The sequence below is a fragment of the Mobula birostris genome, chromosome 6, assembly GCF_030028105.1.
Source record: "Mobula birostris isolate sMobBir1 chromosome 6, sMobBir1.hap1, whole genome shotgun sequence".
In the NCBI taxonomy this organism is placed as follows: domain Eukaryota; kingdom Metazoa; phylum Chordata; class Chondrichthyes; order Myliobatiformes; family Myliobatidae; genus Mobula; species Mobula birostris.
Genome location: NC_092375.1, coordinates 167,127,384 through 167,147,325, shown reverse-complemented (window position 1 = coordinate 167,147,325; position 19,942 = coordinate 167,127,384). Strand labels below are relative to the sequence as shown.

Here is a 19,942-nt window from a genome sequence, read left to right as displayed (position 1 = left end):
TACATATGCGTCTTTATTCTCCAGGTGTTCTCAGGAGGAATGTAGGGACAGAGAGATGGCATCTGCCGTTGACCTTTTGCTCCAGTAGGCGAATTGCAAAGCGTCGAGGTTGACTGGTAGGCTGGGTTGAGACAGGGAGCTCAGTAGTCTCACACCCTAAGAGTTCTTGTCCTCATGCTACAATAACTCCTGCCTGATGTGGTGGTAGTGGGGGGTTAAAGAGATTGTTGAATGGATGGGAGGGATCATTGACAATGCTAAGGGCCATGCATACTCAGTGCTCCTGATAAATATCTCTGCTGGATGGAAGACAGACCCCAATGATCCTCTCAGCAGTCCTCACAGTCCTTTGTAGGAAACTACAAAATAGTTTCACAAAACTATTGAAAGTTAAAATAGGTCTTTCATACTTGCATGATGGTATCTAAAAATACTGCACACTGGAGCTTACATGAAAGTGGTAATGTATAAAGAAATAGAATTAATTAGAACAGATTAATATTTTTGTCTTAATTATCCATACATTCATCAACAATATTTGATTAGGATAACAGTAGAATATCAAGCAAATGGGCTGTGATTTAAAGGGACACAACGTATTGGCTTGAGATCTTTCATCTGCATACTCATTCGTATAAACAGAGCTTACATTTTTCAAAAAATGTGGTGCATGTAAAATAAAGTTACAATGGTGTAGTTTAGAATCAAATTTGCTCATGTTACCCATTTGTAAAATCTTATTTAGAGAGGAGTTCAAGTTCAGGCGATGTAACTAGCACCCCTGAAGACTAGCAGATGGTAGAGTCTCAAAGCAAATAAAATTCCACATTTAATACTCAATCTGCTGAACTGCTTTGTGTGACAGAGCCCTGGGTCTCAATACCCTGGGTTAGGTAGAGGAAAAGCTTGCATTCTTGCAACTCTATTAGACTGTTTGCTTGTATGTACTGGATAAAGCTGTAAACAGGCTCAGATATAATGGTTCCATATTTCAATTTCCAGCAATAGTTAGCACAATTTCAAACATGAACAAAGGATAAGCAAAGTTTTTTCAGCCAGAGTTCCAAATCAGTGATCCAGAGGCAGCAGTTCCAATCCAACAGCTTTAATCTAAATTTTAAAATAAATTGAAAGAAATGTGGATTTTTTTTTAAAGTGGCAGATGTAATTGGTGTAAAAACTCACTTGGTTTCTCCTAGAACTCTTAAATGCCACCTCAGCTCAGGGGCACTTAGAAATAGACAATGAATACCAGCATTGTTAGTAATGTACACATGCAATAAAAAAATGAAGTAAAATTGGCTGGGAATAATTGGCAGTTATTTGATTATGATTAAGGTAAGATTGCTAAAGATAATTGGACAATAGCCATTTCATAGTCCTTAAAAATAGTAAATCATGTTCTTGTAATACAACAAGGTAAACCTCAGGGATACAGATGTTCTGAGGAAACACTGACTCACACACAGCCATTTATTTACTTTACATTTCCAGTGTTTACACAAAATCAGTTTTGAGGACTTGTTGAGTATAAAGGCCAAATGTCCTTTTCTCACAATCTGCGTTGAATCTTTTACAGTGAAGATAGGCAATTCAGCCTAGAGACTTCACTCCCACTTCATCCAAATGTTTGATTTAAATGCATCCAAATTCTTCAGGTCATTTTGTACGTGGTACACAATCCAGCTATGGTTAGTCAGTTGTGGAACAGGTAAATGTTTAGGATGGTAGATGGTTGGAGTGAAGCTTTTTGCAAACTGTTGAAAATGCATTCATCAAGGCAACTTAAAGATATTTACACACAAAACGCTGGAGGAACTCAGCAAGTCAGGCAGCACCTACAGAAATGAATACACAGTTGCTGTTTCAGGCCAAGTGCTGCTTTGGATTTCCAGCATCTGCAGACTTCCTTGTGTTTATAACTTAAGAATATTCTTGTGTGAGGGGATCCTGAAGTACCCCTATTAACTGTGCTTGTGAAAAGAGAGAGAGAGAGACAGAGAGTTATTTACCATTATAGCTTGTTTGTAAAAGAGAGAGACGAAGACTAACTGTTGGACTGTCACTTTAAGAACTGGTTAACTTTTAGATGTCTGCTGAATTGGAGAGAGACAGCACCGAGCAGCTCGAAAGTTGCTATGGTGACCGAAGGCAGGTTGCTGACACTTTTTTCAAGGAATTTTGCCTGCTTGCATTTCTTCAGAGACAAAGGAAGGAGGGATTATTTGAATGACAGCTGATGCTCAGTACGGGAAGATAAAATAGGAGGTCAGATAATACAGACCTCAGACACATGTTCTGGACACTGAATGAGCATTGTTGTGCCTGCAGAAAAAGTGGGTTTTGGAGGATCGATCAGGTGTATCGATCCATCGCTCTTGCAGTGGAAAGAGGAAAAGGGTTGACTGGTGGGGAATTGTCCATGTGTCCACCCTTGCCTGGGGGATAGCTCCACCACAGAAAACCAGCCCCTTTTGTTAAAGTCATATTCAGTGACTTTTAAAGGATTTCGGAGGACAAGGAGAAGATCGACGGCGTCAGCTCACCTGAAAACTCAAATCTCTCCCTCTCTCTCCATCACTACTCAACTCAATACCATGAACTGAACTGAGAACTGAACTGAACTTTACTCATCATCGTAAGACTATTTTTTTACCCCTAGACTTAAAGCAGCTTGGTTTTTCATACATATATACACACATATATACACATACATATACACACACACACACACATACATATATATATATATATATATATATAATCATTTCTAACCTATTTACATTTTTATTATTGTATTGCGTAGCTACTAATAAATATTATTAGTTTATAGCAATACGGGACTCCAAAGTGTTTTCCATCTCTGCTGGTTCTTTATTCCCGTTACGGGGTTCATGACACTTGTCACATTTCCGACTCAAGTCCTTTCACTATTTACAAAAGGTAAATGAGCCTGGAGGCAAGTCACATGCCACAGAATAGTCTATTTTTGATCTAACTTTTTAGCCACATATTTCAGCAGTTATGTAAATTAGGTTTCTGGCCAGTGTGTCTCCAAAATGTTGAGGGTAGAGGACACATAATCACAAAAAGACAAATTACCTATAGAATGTTCTTCAGAAAAAAATCTTGTTAAATGATTTCTTCAACCTGTCTTAACTATCAACAGTAGTAAAAGAATATTTATAACAAACCCACACGATTTTGAAAATTTGCAGTTCATTGCATTATTTCTTACCAACATATTCGAATTCTTCTCTTAAAGCCATGCCATTATGAGAAAAACACTGCTGACAAATAAGTGCATATCTGTAAAGATTAAAAGTAAATATAAGCCACAAAAAGTTATTATTATTTCAGATGTGCAATTGCCCTTAAGAGATGAGCAAGGCTGAATTGAAACCTGTTTGATGAAAACTGTGTTCCTACTTTATGTACTGTAACATAATGCTACCAATACCCCATGTATTCAAATAATTCTTCACATTCACCTGTTCTGTGGGCCATCACCAACCAAATATTCAATAACTCTATCAATTGCTCCTCGATCGCGAGGGAGGATTGGTCTTGCTAGGGGTGGACCTGGAGGGTGAAGTCCTACAATTAAGAAGAAATAAGATTAATGCAGGGCTGGAGAACAGTATCCTTAATCTAAAAATCTTGTTTGATCCACATTGACGAAAATATCCATTTAACTAAACCAAAAAAAAAACTTTGTTCAAGATTTTTTTAAAGTTTTATCTGTGTATCTAGTTTTAGCTTTTCATTCTCATAACTCCCTGCTTTAGGAATGGGGTAAATTAATAATAATTCAGCAAGTTATTTTATAGTTAAATAAGCCTTAACATTTATATAGAGTTTAATAAATTTGATATCTTGCAATTTAGGAAGTTTACACAGCAATAAGATACAGTATCGCCAATTATCTTCCCAAAATCCCATACATTAGGAATACTCATAAGGAAATGCAATGTTCTGCAGTGCATAAACACAAACATTTATCACTGCTTTAAGTTTTTGCCAGATGCGAAACAGTTTCACAAGGAAGTACAATTTAGCAACTTAAGCATTTGAATTCCTCCTGAAACTGGCCCAACAATTTTCCTGTAACTCAGGCCAAGAGTAATTAATGTAATTAAACATCAAGAGTAATTATTGCAAGATGACTGGTCAATTTTGCAAATCTTGGCAAGCCCTCAGATACCTGCTGGTTATTAATTTACAACCATATGGAAGCCCACTGGTTCAACACTTTTGTTTTTAATTGATTTAAGGTCTGTTGAATGATGTGGAAAACATAAAGGAAAAGGACAAGAACAGTTCATGAATTCAGTGAGCAAAAATAACTACTTACAACATGTTCATACAAAACTGTTCATTTTTGTGAAAAAGCACAGGAAGCCAAAGCAGCTTACCAATTTGCCGATGAACTTTTACTGCCATTTAAACAGTAGCTATGTAACATTTTAATAAGCTTAGTCTGGGTCTATAAAGATATGAGACGCCAGCTGTGAATGACTAATGACTAATTAAATATGGAAGTTTCATTTATCAGATAACTATCACTGAAAGCATTGAAAATAAAACCATTTTATTGGTAACCCACAATGACATTAAAACCATAATTGAAGCCAAGTGTTTTGTTTACCCATTACTGGAACTGGGGTAGTTGGAGGCATTGCCCGCTTCGATAGTGCAGGTGTATGTGAAGCTGAATGAGCAGTCTTTTCTGGCGGGCCACCAGGAGCTGATGTACTTTGTATGCCAGGTGTGGCAATCGGCATGGTTTGCGGATTTCCCTGATTGAGGTTTGGTGGAGTAGATGGTACTTGAGCTGACTTCCTTTGACGAAGTTCTGAAAGAAGAAAGTTTAGAATCACTTTTAACTGCACTGGATTTATTTTTATGAAATCATTTAAGATGCATGCTTTGCAGCTGAATAATTGCTTAAGTTATACAAATCATTCATAAACAAATTTTGAAAGAATTTAACTTTGGAAAAAAAAGATGAGTACTAGTTTTTCTGCTACAGTCCTTTCCAGTAAACTCACCCCTTCTTCCAACTGCAGTTTCTGCTCAACCCATCAAGGAATTTTAAAAACAAACCCAGTATTCCTATTCATGAATTAATAGCAAGCTAATAGAATAGCTAATTAAGTTGAATATCCATAAAAAGCAAGACAAACCAGTCAATTACTAGGCTAAAATTAACTCAACCAGAACTATGGGAAAAGAAAGTCAGTGGTACCAAACTTCACTTAATCAGCATTAAGTTCCTAAACAACATTCAATCATTTTGCAGCCTTAGCATAAAAAAGGACAAAAGAACCAAATTCAAAATGGAAAGTAGTTGGCCTAGCAAAAAAAAAACACAACAGGCGCTATTCACAAAGAAGCCCAAATTAAAGTTAAGGAGAATACTCTTCTATGACTGTAATCATACCTAATGAAAAGAAAGTCTGCAGTGATTGCTAAGAGGCCAATCACTTCAAACCCAGGACAGGATGTCCAAACATCTTTAGCTACAACCTCAGGATGGAGGAAGATTGTTAAAGTCCAAGAATGTGTTCAGTTTTATGTACACATTTCAGGCATTTAAAGCAGTCCAAAGCCACGTCCAATAAGACCCAGATAACATTCAGGCATGGGATGATGTGGCAATAAACAGTTCTGACGCAGAAGTTCTAAGTAACGACCTTTCACAAGATTATCAAATCACCTTCCCATGATGTTCAAAAATCTAGCTACTTCTACATATCCCCTATCAGCCATATTTTAGGGACATACTTATCCTTGAAAGTCAATAGAACCAACCACTGCTACTGTCAGCAAGTACCTGCCCATGACATTTCTAGCATCTCACAATTGGCTTCATAGCAAGAAGCAAAGGGTGATGGCGACGAGTTGCTTCTCAGACTGGAGGCATGCAATGTTCCCCACAGTTAACAACTAGAGGCATAGGTTTAAGGTTAGAGGGAAGAGACTTAACATGAACCTTGAGAGGCAACTTTTGCGCCAAGGGTGGTCAGTAAATGAAATGAGCTGCTAGTGGAAATAATTAATAGAATCAATGAAAGACTGCACCAACTGGGCGTTCAACCATGTGTAAAGAACAACAAACAGCAACGACAAATAAATAAGCAATAAATATTGAGAACATGAGATGAAGTGTCCTTGAAAATGAATCCATAGGTTGTGGAAATGTTTCAGTGATGGAGCAAGTGAACTTGAGTGAAGTTATTCCCTTTGGTTCAAGAGCCTGTTCCTGAACCTGGTAGTGGTGAGTCCTGAGGCTCCTGTATCTTCTTCCTGATGGCAGCAACGAGAAGAGAGCATGTCCTGAGCGGTGGGGGTCCCTGATTAAGGATGCTGCTTCCCTGCGACAACACTCCATGTTGATGTGTTCAATGGTGAGGGAAGGGCTTTACCTGTAATAGACTGGGCCCTATCCACTACTTTTTGTAGGATTTTCCATTCAAGATCATTGGTGCTTCCATACCAGGCAGTGCTGCAGTCAGTCTATATATACTCTCCACCACACATCGATAGAAGTTTACATGACATGCAGAACCTTCACAAACTCCTAAGTAGAGGTGCTGCCGTCTTTCATTGTAATTGCACTTACGTGCTGTGCTGGGCCTGGGAGAGGTCCTCCAAAATAATAACACCAAGGAATTTGAAGTTGCTGAACCCTCTGATGAGGACTGACTCATGGATATCTGCTTTTCTCCTCCTGAAGTCATTAATAAGCTCCTTCATCTTCCTGACATTGAAAAGAGGTTGGTGTTGTGAACAAACAAATTTTCAATCTCCCTCTTATATGCTGATTCATCACCACCTTTGATTCGGCCAACTACAGTGATGTCATCAGCAAACTTGAAAATGGTATTGGAGCTGTGCTTAGCCACACCATCATAAAAGTGTAAAGTGTGTAGAGCAGGGGGCTAAGTACACAGTTTTGTGGTGCACCTGTGCTGATGGAGATTGTGGAGGATATATTGTTGCCAATGCTAACTGACTGCGGGTCTGCAAGTGAGGAAAAGCAGTACCAATTACACAAGGAAGCACTGAGGCTAAGGTCGTGAAGCTTACTGATTAGTTACAGTACTGAATGCTGAGTTGTAGTCGATAAAGAGCATCCTTACTGTCCAGATGTTCCAGAGTTGAGTGAAGAGCCAATGAGATGATTGTTGTGGACCTGTTGTTCTCAGGCAGGAGTTGCCTCAAAACACTTCATTACTGTGGATGCAAAGGCTACTGGACAACAGTCATTGAGGCAGATTGCCATGTTCTTTTTTGGCATTGGTATAAATAAGTCTGCTTGAAGGAGGTGGGTATCTTAGACTATCGAAGCAAGTGTTAAAGATCTCACTGACCAATCCAGCCAGTTGATCAGCACAGGTCTGTAGTACTTGGCCAGGTACCCTGTCTGCTTTTTCTGGATTCGCTCTCCTGAAGGATGCTCGCACATGAGCCACAGGATCATCGGGGGCTGTGGGAGTTTGTAATGATTCCTCCATGTTTTCATGGTCAAAATGACCACAGAAGACATTGAGCTCACCTGGAAGTGAGGCCCTGCTGTCACCTATGTTGCTTGATTTGACTTTATAAGAGGTGATAGCATTCAAGCCCCCTTAATGAATGAATTTAATACACTATTTGGAAAGGCAGCCACCGACTTGCACTGATTTATAAAACATATGGAGAAATAACACTACCATGAAGCAACAAACTAAGAATGCCAGCATTTCGTATCTTGCTGCCCAACAGTGGAATGGGATAGATCGGGGGTCCCCAACCTTTTTTGCACTGTGGACCAGTTTAATATTGACTATATTCTTGCGGATGGGCCAACGGGGGTTGTTAATCACGACCGGAATATAGGTGATAAGTCAACTGTAAGTCATTTATAAGTAGCTAATACTCTCAATTTCGTTTCTAAAAGGGTTTATCTAATGAATTTAATATTAAACACACAGCACATATTTTCCTCGCATGAATATAGTGATAAGTCACTTATAAGTCAATAGCATCATAACATTTTAAGTAACGTTTGAATATTAAACACACAGTGCATATTTTCCTCATATGAACATATAAAATTATTGCAACACACCAATATTGCTGAATCAGTGGGAGCCCAGGGCTTGTTTCCCTGCAACAAGACAGTCCCATCGAGGGGTGATGGGAGTCATTGCAGAAAACCCGGCTTCGCAGAGATATGATGTTGGAAATGGAAGCAACGTTTTCAGTGCTTTCGTGGCTATCTCAGGGTATTCAGCCTTGACTTTGATCCAGAATGCCGGCAGAGATGTTCTGTCAAACAAACTTTTCAGCCCGCCGTCATGTGCAAGCTCGAGGAGTTGATCTTCTTCCCGCGCTGACATGGACGATTCACCAGGGACATTCACAAATGGGTCATAGACCCATTCTTTTGCACGTCTTTGGTCATTTGCGGTTGGGAAGTAACACTCGAAATCTGTAGACAGCGAAGATAGGTGATCGTGCACCAGCTGTGAGCCTCAGTCTCTCCCAAAACCCCAGCTAATGTTGGGAACATGTCAAATATGCCCCTGTCCACTCGTCATCCCCACAGTTCCAGTTTGGCTTTGAAAGCAGATACTTTATCTGGCAACTTGAAGACAGTTGTCATTCTCCCCTGAAGTGACAAATTGAGTTAATTGAGCAGGCTGAAGATGTCACACAGATAAGCAAGTTTTGCTATCCACTCCTCATCACTGAAGCGTGCTGCCAGTGGTGATTTTTTTCCTGAAAGAAATCTCTGTCGCTGCTCTCTTAACGTAAAAACACTGGCCAGGGCTCTCCCCCTTGATAGCCACCTGACTTCAGTGTGTAAGAGAAGGCGTTTGTGCTCTGCATCCATTTCCTCGCAAAGCTGCTCAAACAGACGTGAGTTAAGGGCTTTTGCTTTGATGTGTTTGATAACTTCAACAACGTCACTCAATACGCTGTTAAGATCAGGTGACATTTTTCGGCTAGCCAGCATTTCCCTGTGTGCACAGTGTGCAGACTGGCATTCAGGAGCAACCTCTTTCACTTGGGTAGTGAAACCAGACAGCCGTCCAGTCGTAGCTGCAGCCCTGTCTGTGCATATTCCAAGAATGACCAGTCCAGTTTGTCTGACATGTAGTCATTCAAAGACTTGAACAGTTCTGCCCCAGTTGTGTTAGTTGGCAGCAGCAGAGCACACAACATATCCTCGTGCACATCGTCTTGAAATATATAATTGCACGTAAACCAGCAGTATTGCCTTGTCGTGACATCGGTAGACTCGTCGACCTGGATAGCATACCATGGTGACTCGTTAAGCTGTTCCAACAGTTGTGCTTCGATGTCCTCCGCTATGTCATCGATTCTCCTTGAAACTGTGGTAGCTGAAAGAGAAATCTGTGCCACCTTGCTACCTGCAGCTTCTCCCAACAGTTCACCGCACATGTCCTTGGCAGCAGGCAGAATCAATTCTTCACCAACAGTGAAAGGTTTCTTAGTCTTAGCAACACAGCTAGCCACTAAGTATGATGCTCTCAGAGCAGCAGCATCTATGGAGGTGGTGGCTCTCAGCACTTGCTTCTGTCCCATTTGCTCATGTTTTTTCTGCTCAAAAAACTCAACGGGTTTGTCTTTAAGTGCAGGATGCTTGGACTGAAGGTGCCGAAGCAGTTTTGAGGGCTTCATTGCCTCATTAGACAGCTTGTCTCCACGTATCACACACAGGGGGCTTGGAGCATGCGAGTCACCGGTCGCAATAAAGCCATATTTTATGTAGAAGGAAGCTTTTTTTTGCAGTCTTGGCCTCAGCTGTCTCTGCGTTATCATCATCGTTAGGCCTTTTATGTCCCCTACCACCTCTTCCAAAGAAACTCGCAACCGACGTTTGTTTTTTTTACTCATTGGGTAGTTGTAGGTTAATGACCAACTAGTGACCTCGCGTGCATTCAAGTTCAACAGTGGGCGTGACAGGGAATGAGGAAAGGTGCTGCTGACTCATATCGTTTCATATCGCCAAGGCATATCGTTTCCTCGCGGCCCAGTAGTACATGCTTTGAGGCCCGGAACCTGTCTGCGGCCCGGTGGTTGGGGACCACTGGGATAGATGAAAGATTCAGAACAGATATAGCAGTTCAAATTTGGGCACCCATGAGACGATGTGGATCCGGAGCAGCAGCAAAAAAAAAAAAATGTAAAGCCAAGGGCTGGCAAGTCTCCTGCTTCATCACTGCCATCAAGCCAAAGGATCAACAAGGAACTTAGATGCTAATTGTGGCATTGGGTATTCCTGACAATGATGTACCATCAGTGAAACTCCAACGCAGCAAAACTTACAATAGATCAAGCTAAGCAATTTTGTAGTGAATGGACAGATCAAAGCTCTGCAATCCTACCATATCCAGTTAAGAAGTGACAGGCAAGTAAACAGCTGATGAGAACATCCCATTCTCAATGGCAGGGCCCAGCAGGAAGAGATAAAGACAAGACCGAAACATTCACAAACATGCTCAGCCAGAATGCCAAACTGATAAATCATCTCAGCCTCCTCCTGAGACACACAGCTTTAAGGGTTTTAGTAGGGTTATGAAAACCAATCATGACATGATGGAAACTACAGCTGATGGCAGAAGCAAATGGTAACGCTAGCTGTGGTAGGGATGTGGCAACATGACAAGCCATGATTTCAGCAGCTACATGATAAGCAGTGCCATAGAAATAAAGATCATTCCCGCATCATAAGCCAATTACACTTTCAGTAACTACCAGAAATACTCAATTTGGTCAAATGGAATTACAGTTGAAATGGCCTCAAGGTTTGAAACCTAAGTATCCATCATCTCAACAGCTGAAAGGATGCAAACCAATGCTTCTGTGAGGCACCGAAGAGCATTTCACCAATTAAATTTTAAAAATGCAATGTATTTGTTTCATTTCGCTCGATAATGAAATTCAGAATTCTACGATGTTCCAATCTGCTTACTTTGTTTTACTTTTGATGAAATATTAAACTGTTCTTAACATTCCTGGTTTGCCATTATCCTGTGATGCCATATTCAAAAAGTACTTTTTTCCCCCCTCAAAATCTTGAATTCACAACTTGCAAATTTTGTGAAATGGTGCAAGTGCTGACATGATGTGGGAAAGTAGAGATGTCTGCTTCAGGGATGTACAAGTTAGACAGTTACAGTAAATGTAAGAATGAGGCCAAGTGGGAGCTTTTTTTAAAAACTAAAAAATATACAGTCAGTGACCACTTTATCAGGTTCCCATGTACCCTTGTTTGTTAATGCAAATATCTAATCAGCCAATCGTGTGGCAATAACTCAATGCATAAAAACATGTAGACGTGGTCAAGAGGTTCTGTTGCTGTTCAGGCCAAACATCAGAATGGGGCAGAAATGTGATCTAAATGACTTTGACCATGGAATGATTGTTGGTGTTAGACAGTTATTTGAGTATCTCAAAAAAATTTTTTTATCCGAAATATACCTTATTCAAAAATAAAATTATGTACAATAAACCATTCAATGCCTGTCAATCCTTTACCGATGTTTCCATTTACAGTCTATACATTTCCACACTTCCCGCCACCCACGTGGCACTCCGTTGTTTCACTTTTCCACACCATTGTTGAGAGGTATACTCCCCACCACCTGACCCTTCCCACTCCCGCAGGAGAAGAACCCTGAACTGTGGTCCTTCTCCACCGGGTCCTTGCGGTGGCTGCACCGAGTTTCAGCATGTCCCTCAGCATGTACTCCTGCAGCCGAGAATGTGCCAGTAGGCAGCATTCTGCCACGGACATCTCCATGTGCTGGTAGACCATCAAGTTTTGGGCCGACCAAAGAGTGTCTTTCACCGAGTTGATGACCTGCCAGCAGCACTGGATGTTGGTCTCCACGTATGTCCGGGAACAGCCCGTAGATCAGAGTGTCCTCTGTTACGCAGCTGCTGGAGATGAAACGTAACACTAGCCCGTCCATCCTCCTCCACACCTTCTCTGCAAACTCACAGTGTGCAAAGAGGTGGGTCACAGACTCCTCATTGCGGTCCTCCCGTGGGCAGCGGGGTGTGGAGGTGACGTTTCGGGCGTACAGGAGGGATCTGACAGGGAGGGTCCCCCTCACCGCCAGCCAGGTGAGGTCTTGGTGCCTGTTGGTGAGGTCTGACGATGAGACATTTTGCCAGATGAACTGGACGGTCTGCTCAGGGAACCACTCCACTGTGTCCATCATGTCCTTCTCCTGCAGTGCATGCAGGACATTACGTGCCGACCACTGCCTGATGGCCCTGTGGTCAAAGGCGTTGTCCTGGAAGAACTTTTCTACAAAGTTCAGGTATGGTGGCCACGACCAGCTGACTGGGGCATTGCGCGGGAGTGGGGCCAGACCCATCTTTTGTAGCCAGGGCAACAGGTAGAACCTGGGCACATAGTGGTACTTGGTGCCCACATATCTGGGTTCTACACACAACCTGATGCAGCCACACACAAAGCTGGCCATCAGGGTGAGGGCGACATTGGGGACATTCTTGCCCCCGTTGTCCAGGGACTTGTGCATGACAGCCCATCTGACCCGCTCCATCTTGGATCCCCAGACGAATCTGAAGACAAAAAACTACTGATCTTCTGGGATTTCCATGCAAACAGAGCTTAAGGAAAAATAAAAAAACACAGCAGTTCCATGGGCATAAACATCTTATTGACAGAGGTCAGAAGAGAATGGCCAGATTGCTTCAAGCTGACAGGAAGGCGACAGTAACTCAAATAACCACTCGTTACAATAACGGCGTGCAGAAGACCATCTCTGAACTCACAACATGTCAAACCTTGAAGTGAATGGGCTATATCAGCAGATGACCACAAACATACAATCAGTGGCCATATTAGGTACAGGATTCTTAAACTTTTTTGAACTTACCTTGACCAGGTCTCGGAGTAGCTGGCATTCCAGGAGTCAATTGATCAAGTTCCTATCATAAAATACCGAAATGTTATTGCTTACAAAATTACATTTCCAATGTTACTGCTAATATTTTAGAACAGAGATCAAGATTGCCAATATTAGGTGATATATGCAAAGAGAGAAATTATACTTAATTAGGGACAGAGCACAGAAGCAAGCCCTTCAGCCCACCGTGCCTATGTCAACCTTTAGCCTATGCTAATTCTATTTACTCAAGCTATATTTGTACATCTCTATGCCTTTCCTGTTTAACTACATGTCCAAATGTCGCATCAATGTCGTGACTATATCTGATTCCATCACTATTTAGAAATCTGATGGTGGAGGGGAAGAAGTTGCTTCCAAATATTCAGAGTGGATCTTGTGACCTAACCAACATTTTGTAAATGTGAGGTATTATGTCATAATTTTTATATACTGTGCATACTATTTGCCTTTCTCCTCACCATACTGATCGTTGTTGCCACTTTCTGGAAACTATGAACTTAAACCCTCAAGGTCACTTGATTCATTAATGTTCCTTAGCACCCTATCTTTTACTGTATATGGGATCAGACTACTAAGTAGAAGGAGAGGATGAATAACTTTTACTGTTTATTCTAGAACATAAGCTAAGGGAGTGACCTGACCTAAGTACATAAAATTATAAAAGGCACTGACAGGTTAGATGGTCAGTGCTTTCCCAGCATGGAAATATCAGGGTGAAAGGGGCAAGTTTAATGACAATTTATATAGCAAGTGCTAAGTGCCCTTATCACACTGCCAGGGGAAGTTGAGGAAATACAGTTCTACATTACAAAAATAACTTTTAGATTAACCTCCTCACAAAAAGCATGCTTAGAATAAACAATAAGGACCAAATATCTTTAGAGCTATTTAGACAGGCACATGGATAAGGAATTAGGGATGTAGACCAGATGTAGGCAAATGTGCAGTTTAAATTGGCATCATAGTCAGCATGGATACCATGGGCTCAGGGGTTTGTTCATCTGCTGTACTATTCTACATTCTAACACTATTTGCCAAGATACCCCCCTTTGCACTTGTTGGGATTAAATTTCAATTGTCAACGCTCCCCTCAACTGTCCATCAGATTTACACCCTGCTGTACCATTGGACAACTTTCCTCACTATCTGCAACATGACCAACTTGTGTCATTCACAGATTTATTGGTCATGTCTCTTTCCTTCACAGCCCGTACACCACTGTCAAACTTCCAATCAGAACACCTTCTTTTCTCCACCATCCTTTGCCAAGCTAATTATGGATATATTAGTCAGCTTGGATCTCATGTCTTTACCTTCTGAGCCAACCAACCAATCACGCAGGACTTTGTACGGTGCCTTAAATTCTACAACATCTATTGCCCTACTTTCAATCTTCTCAGTTCCAAACAAAAAATTCAGATCTATTAGCAAAAATGTGCTCATCCCATCAGGCTATTGACAACAAATCTCAGCCTTACCAATCCTGCACACTTTTTATAAAAATCACGCAGAATGGTGCTAGAATTGGAAGAGATGTCCCACAAACTAGTCACTCAATAGTGTGATATAGCCTGTGCTAGATGCATCAATCCCTAGCAAAGTGCTGGCAATGATAATCACCGTTCAGATACTCATGCACTATGACAAAACATATTGCAGTATTGCGCCAAATTGGACAGGCCAAGAATTGATCTGTTAGTTCATCCATGAAATAATATGAGCTATCAGCAGTAGAGCTGTAAGGCACGATGATTCTCAGCCTTGACCAATGATAACCAAGTGATCAGTTCTACTTCAAAATAGTGGTAGAAGCACAATTTTCAGAGACAAATCTCAGGAGACATACACTCGCTTTTAACCACAGTTACCTGTACACTGATCAAAAGTAGCATGTTACCAACTTTGTTAAGTAACTCCATATCTAATTGATCAGAAGAAAACTAGTGTTACACATCTGACCCAAGGAAAAACCTACAGACCAATGGTATAGTAATGAATAATGGGGCAACTAAAATTGGTAATACTCCAGAGGCCAGAATTGCATGGGGAAATCCACTTCAAATGTCTGCAGGTTGCAGGAGACAGAAAAAGTAATAACAAGATATGGCATTGATTGCTGTTTAACGGAGAAGTAACAGGTGAAGGGGGCTGGTAAATCTTAGAAAAATGTAAGTGCTTCAAATTACCTTAAATTTATTAACAGTAAAACAAGGAAGGTTAGTGTAGGAATAGTCAAAGCTTAGTGGTAATAAGGGCATGGATGATGCCTTTCAATTACAATCCAAAGCAAGGCAAAAGATTTACTGGAAAGTGAAGTTATTAGACAAATTTGCAAACTTGTGGGACTGAAGATAGATAAGTCTCATGGTCCTGATGGAATACAGTCCAGGGTACTGAAAGAAATGGCAGAAGTTACAGTAGAAGCCTTGGTGATAATTTACAAAAATTCTCTGGACTCTGGGCAGGTCCTGGCAGAATGGAAGGCAGTGAATGTCATGCCACTGTTCAAAACAGGATGTAGGCAAAAAGCAGGTAACTACAGGCCAGCTAGCTTAACATCTGTAGTTGGGAAAATGCTTGAAGCTATCATTAAAGAAGAAATAGTGAGGCATCTGGAAAGAAATGGATCCATCAGGCAGACACAGCACGGATTCAGCAAAGGTAGGTCCTGTTTGATAAACTTACTGGAGGGGAACAGATGGACATTATTTACTTGTATTTCCAGAAGGCATTCTATAAGGTGCTGCATAAAAGACTTATCCATAAGATAAGGACGCAGGAGCTGGGGGTGGTGTATTAGCATGGATAGAGGATTGGTTAGCTAAAAGAAAGCAGAGCGTTGGGATACATGGGTACTCTAGTTGGCAATCGGTGGTGAGCAGTGTGCCACAGGAGTTGGTGCTGGGCCCGCAACTGTTCACAATATACAATAACGATCTGGAAGAGGGGACCGACTGTAGTGTATCTAAGTTGCTGATGACACTAAATTGAGTGGAAAAGCAAATTGTGCAGAAGATGTGGAGAGTCTGCAGAGTGATATAGATAGGTTGAGTGGGCAAGAGTCTGGCAGATGAAGTACAACGTTGGTAAATGCGAGGTCATCCACTTTGTAAGGAAAAATGAAAGATTATTTTTAAATGGTAAAAAGCTGCAGTATGCTGCTATGCAGAGGGACTTGGGAGTGCTGGTGCATAAATCACAAAAGGCTGGTTTGCAGGCGCAGCAGGCTATCAGGAAGGCAAATGGAACGTTGGCCTTCATTGCTAGAGGAATTGAAATTAAGTGCAGGGAAGTTATGCTACAACTGTACAGGGTACTATTGAGGCTGCACCTGGAGTACTGTGTGCAGTTCTGGTCTCCTTACTTGAGGAAGGATATACTGGCTTTGGAGGCGGTGCAGGGGAGGTTCACCAATTTCATTCTAGAAATGAGGGGTTAGACTATGAGGAGAGATTGAGTCACCTGGGACTATACTCGCTGGAATTCAGAAGAATGAGAGGAGATCGTAAAGAAACATACAAAATTATGAAAGAGATAGATAAGATAGAGGCAGGAAAGTTGTTTCCACTGGTAGGTGAGGCTAGAGCTAGGGGATATAGCCTTAAGTTTCGGGGGAGTAGATGAGGAGGAACTTTTCCCAGAGAGTGGTGAACCTGTGGAATTCTCTGCCCAATTAAGCAGTGGAGGCTACATCAGTAAATATATTTAAGACAAAGCTGGATAGATTTTTGCATAGTAGGGGAATTAAGGGTTATGGGGAGGTGGAGAAGAGTCCAGATCGAAGGGCCAGAGGGCCTACTCCTGCTCCTATTTCTTATGTTATACAAGTTACCCAGACACCTGAAACATTAGTTGAATTCTATTAAATTTACAAGATCGACTAATAACAGAAAATGATACCTATTCAAAGATTCACGCTACTCAAGGCAAGTAAATTATCCTAACAAAATAAATTTTTCCTAAAAATGTAATTTTTTTAAAAATCACTTACAGCAATGTACCAAATTAAAGGGCAGTATTTTGGACATCAAAACAGCTGAGAGGCACCTTCAGGTTGAATAGAAGTTGAATCAGTTTGCTGGCATCTAACCATGTTTGCAAACACAGGCTGCTGCATTTGCAGTGATACCAGTATGTAGCACCAGCTGGATGTCACGTTGAAGTCCCACTGCACATTCAATAACCATAAGAGCTGCCAATCTTCTTCCAGGGGTAGATGCTTTTCCTTCCATAACAAAATTCTCTTCTGTCCTTCTCCAGCTGGGACAATATCCTAGTACTGAATAACTAGCCACACTCTAATTAAGATGTTACAGCCCAGTTGACACACTCATCTAGCCCAGGTCCTTCCACAATACATCAAAATTTGACCAAATACTGTGCAAACAGTCTACCCTAAATTCAGCAGCAAATGGCTGTTGGCTGCACTTACTCTACAATAAACTGCTCACTGATGCCATGTTTGGATTTCATCAAGACCACATACCTCATCACAGCCCTGGACCAAACAGCTGAGTAAAAGTGACTCTCTAGCCTCAAGAGAATGTCATGGTTTTTTGATAGCATTTGGATTCAATCATCTTCATGTGCTTCAATAACTTGAATGACCAACTCCCAACTACAACTATCCAATAACTCTGAACCCAAAAAAAGTGTTTTACCTTTTATGTCCATTGACTTTGGCTACCAGGGCTTCTTAATACCACTCATGATCAAAAGATGCCTTTCTGCCAAGGGCAGTTACTCTCACCTCACCTTTGAAATTCAGCTCTAAGAACCAAAGGGGTGATAATATCTGAAGTCAATTGGTCCTGATGAAAGCTTGAACTGAACATCAGTGGATACGTTAAGCACCACTGAATTCAGAGCAGATTAAGGTCATCTATCCATTCAAGCCTACTATGACAAAGTCACAGCTGATCTTCTACCTCAACACAAAAAACTGATTTATTTCAAAATAATTTAATATCCAGAAACATCCTCAGTTTTGAATTAGTTCTCAGCTGAGTTTCCACAAATCTCAAAATTTACCACCTTCTAAATGAAAAGTTATTTACAACTGAGACAAGGTGATAAAGAACCATTCATTCCAGGACAGGAAGATCTGTAATTGAACACCAGATATCAATCCCAATTTAGACAAAGCACAGACTTCCTTGACTTTTGCTGCTCTTTCATCATTAGCTCCCAATCTTGGGGCTCATCAATTACTAACAGAATGGAAGCACAATCAGCAGAGCTGCAACAGTTCTAAAAAGCATCACCAACCATTTCCTGAAGGTCATCAATAATGAACAATAAAAGCAGGCTTACCCAGAAGTGCAAATATCCCACTAATGATTTCAAAAACTCTGAAGAATATTAAAGATAACTTCAATCAAATCAGCTATATTAACAGCACTGAAAAGGGTGTGTTCTTCAATATAAAAGCTTTAACTTCCAGACCTTCCAAATATCTACAAGGCAGATCAGGATTAGGGGAATATGCAATGCTTTTCTTGATAGGCATGTTTGCTGAATATCCAAGCCTGACAACTAGAACAAAGTTTTCCGATCAATCTATCAATGCCCAGCTTTTTCACTACCAGTAGTCAGTACTTGAAACATCACTTCTAAAGATGCCACAGGACAGTAGTACTTGGGTCTCTTACACAATGGAAGCACTTTTAAAAAGTGAAATCTGACATATTTAACCAGTTTTTGATTTTATCTATTGAATAGGTAAAGGAAATATAATAAAGCTGTGTTAATGGATTTTTTTTTATATAAATCACTTGATAACTTTAGCAAAAAAAAATTGGTAACATCTCATTTTGAATATATTGGGCTAGTCCAATTTACCACAGCAGAAACAGAAAAGCTTCTCTGAAACCCAATGGAAATTTTTCACAAAACATCCAATTTACCCATCAATTCATTTTAATAGATATTTGATTGCAATTTAATTTACAATAAGTATTTTGAATACAGAATTATCAGAGCACAAAATTTTTCCTCCAATCATCAAGTTCCATTCACAGAAGTGTTGCGCTTTAAAGACTTACTTTAGCTTTCTTTGATTCTGGGTCAAACCTCTCCAAAATTAGTTTGGCATTCTTATATGTCTCCTTTTCCATGACCTCTTCAAGCTATTTAGAAACACATATTAGAAACGCATTAGTGACATATACATTTTGATCATAACGTTTCTCTTGCAGTTTCAGTCTTGACAGACCAAAAATGACAAAATTCAAGGTGAACAGCATTAAAGAGACTTCATTGAAAACTTTTCCATGGTTACTATATTTCATATAGCAACAACTGTCATTTGTTACTGCTACTCCCCACAATGAATTTTTTTAAGGAAATTAAAAACTTTACTTCAGTTACTTAATTCAGTGTGCAGCTGAGCATTCAGAATGTGTTGAATCAAGGGCAGCAATAAGGACCTCTGTGTACCCAAATTGCATAGAAAAGAAATGTGAGGATCTCCCCTGTCGCTCAGTCAAATGGACTGAACATTCAGAAGGTTCTCAGCAGAGTTTCATTGCCCCATCCAATGTACAATAATAGGTTGAGTATCAAATTAGCTTGGCAATGATTTTCAAATGAAAGCAATAGAATAAATCGTGAAGGCACATTCCTAACATAATAGCCTTATACTTAGCAAATATTGCAAAACAATTTCTATCACCAAAATAAACAGAAGGTAAACATTATCCTTTCCTATCACTAAGACTTCACAATGCAAACTGAATACATAATTGAAGCTAAGTGATACATTGTCTATCTACTGCAAACTTGAAAATGCTTTGTTTCAATTTGTGAAACAATTTCATAATGAGATTTCCAGCACAGCTTCGAACATGGATTTAATAACATGCTGTCATGACAACCTTTCCCTCAATGTCAGCAAAACAAAAGAGCTGATCACAGTTCAGGAATGGATGGTACATGTGCTCCTGTCTTCATCAACAGTGCTGAGGTTGAGTAGGCTTACA

At 40.5% G+C, this 19,942-nt stretch overlaps 1 protein-coding gene across 4 annotated transcripts in view; it reads right to left on the bottom strand.

Moving 5' to 3' along the window:
- The window catches only part of LOC140199555 (endoplasmic reticulum junction formation protein lunapark-like), a 90,498-nt gene that overhangs the window by 9,292 nt on the left and 61,264 nt on the right, over positions 1-19,942 (bottom strand). For all 4 annotated transcript variants that reach the window (XM_072261817.1, XM_072261821.1, XM_072261820.1 and 1 more), the window contains exons 8-12: positions 19,007-19,090; positions 12,930-12,981; positions 4,649-4,855; positions 3,492-3,597; positions 3,239-3,309 (exon numbers count right to left, since the gene is read on the bottom strand). In XM_072261817.1, the coding sequence (XP_072117918.1) occupies positions 3,239-3,309; positions 3,492-3,597; positions 4,649-4,855; positions 12,930-12,981; positions 19,007-19,090 (520 nt within the window). The remainder of the gene's footprint in view (positions 1-3,238; positions 3,310-3,491; positions 3,598-4,648; positions 4,856-12,929; positions 12,982-19,006; positions 19,091-19,942) is intronic.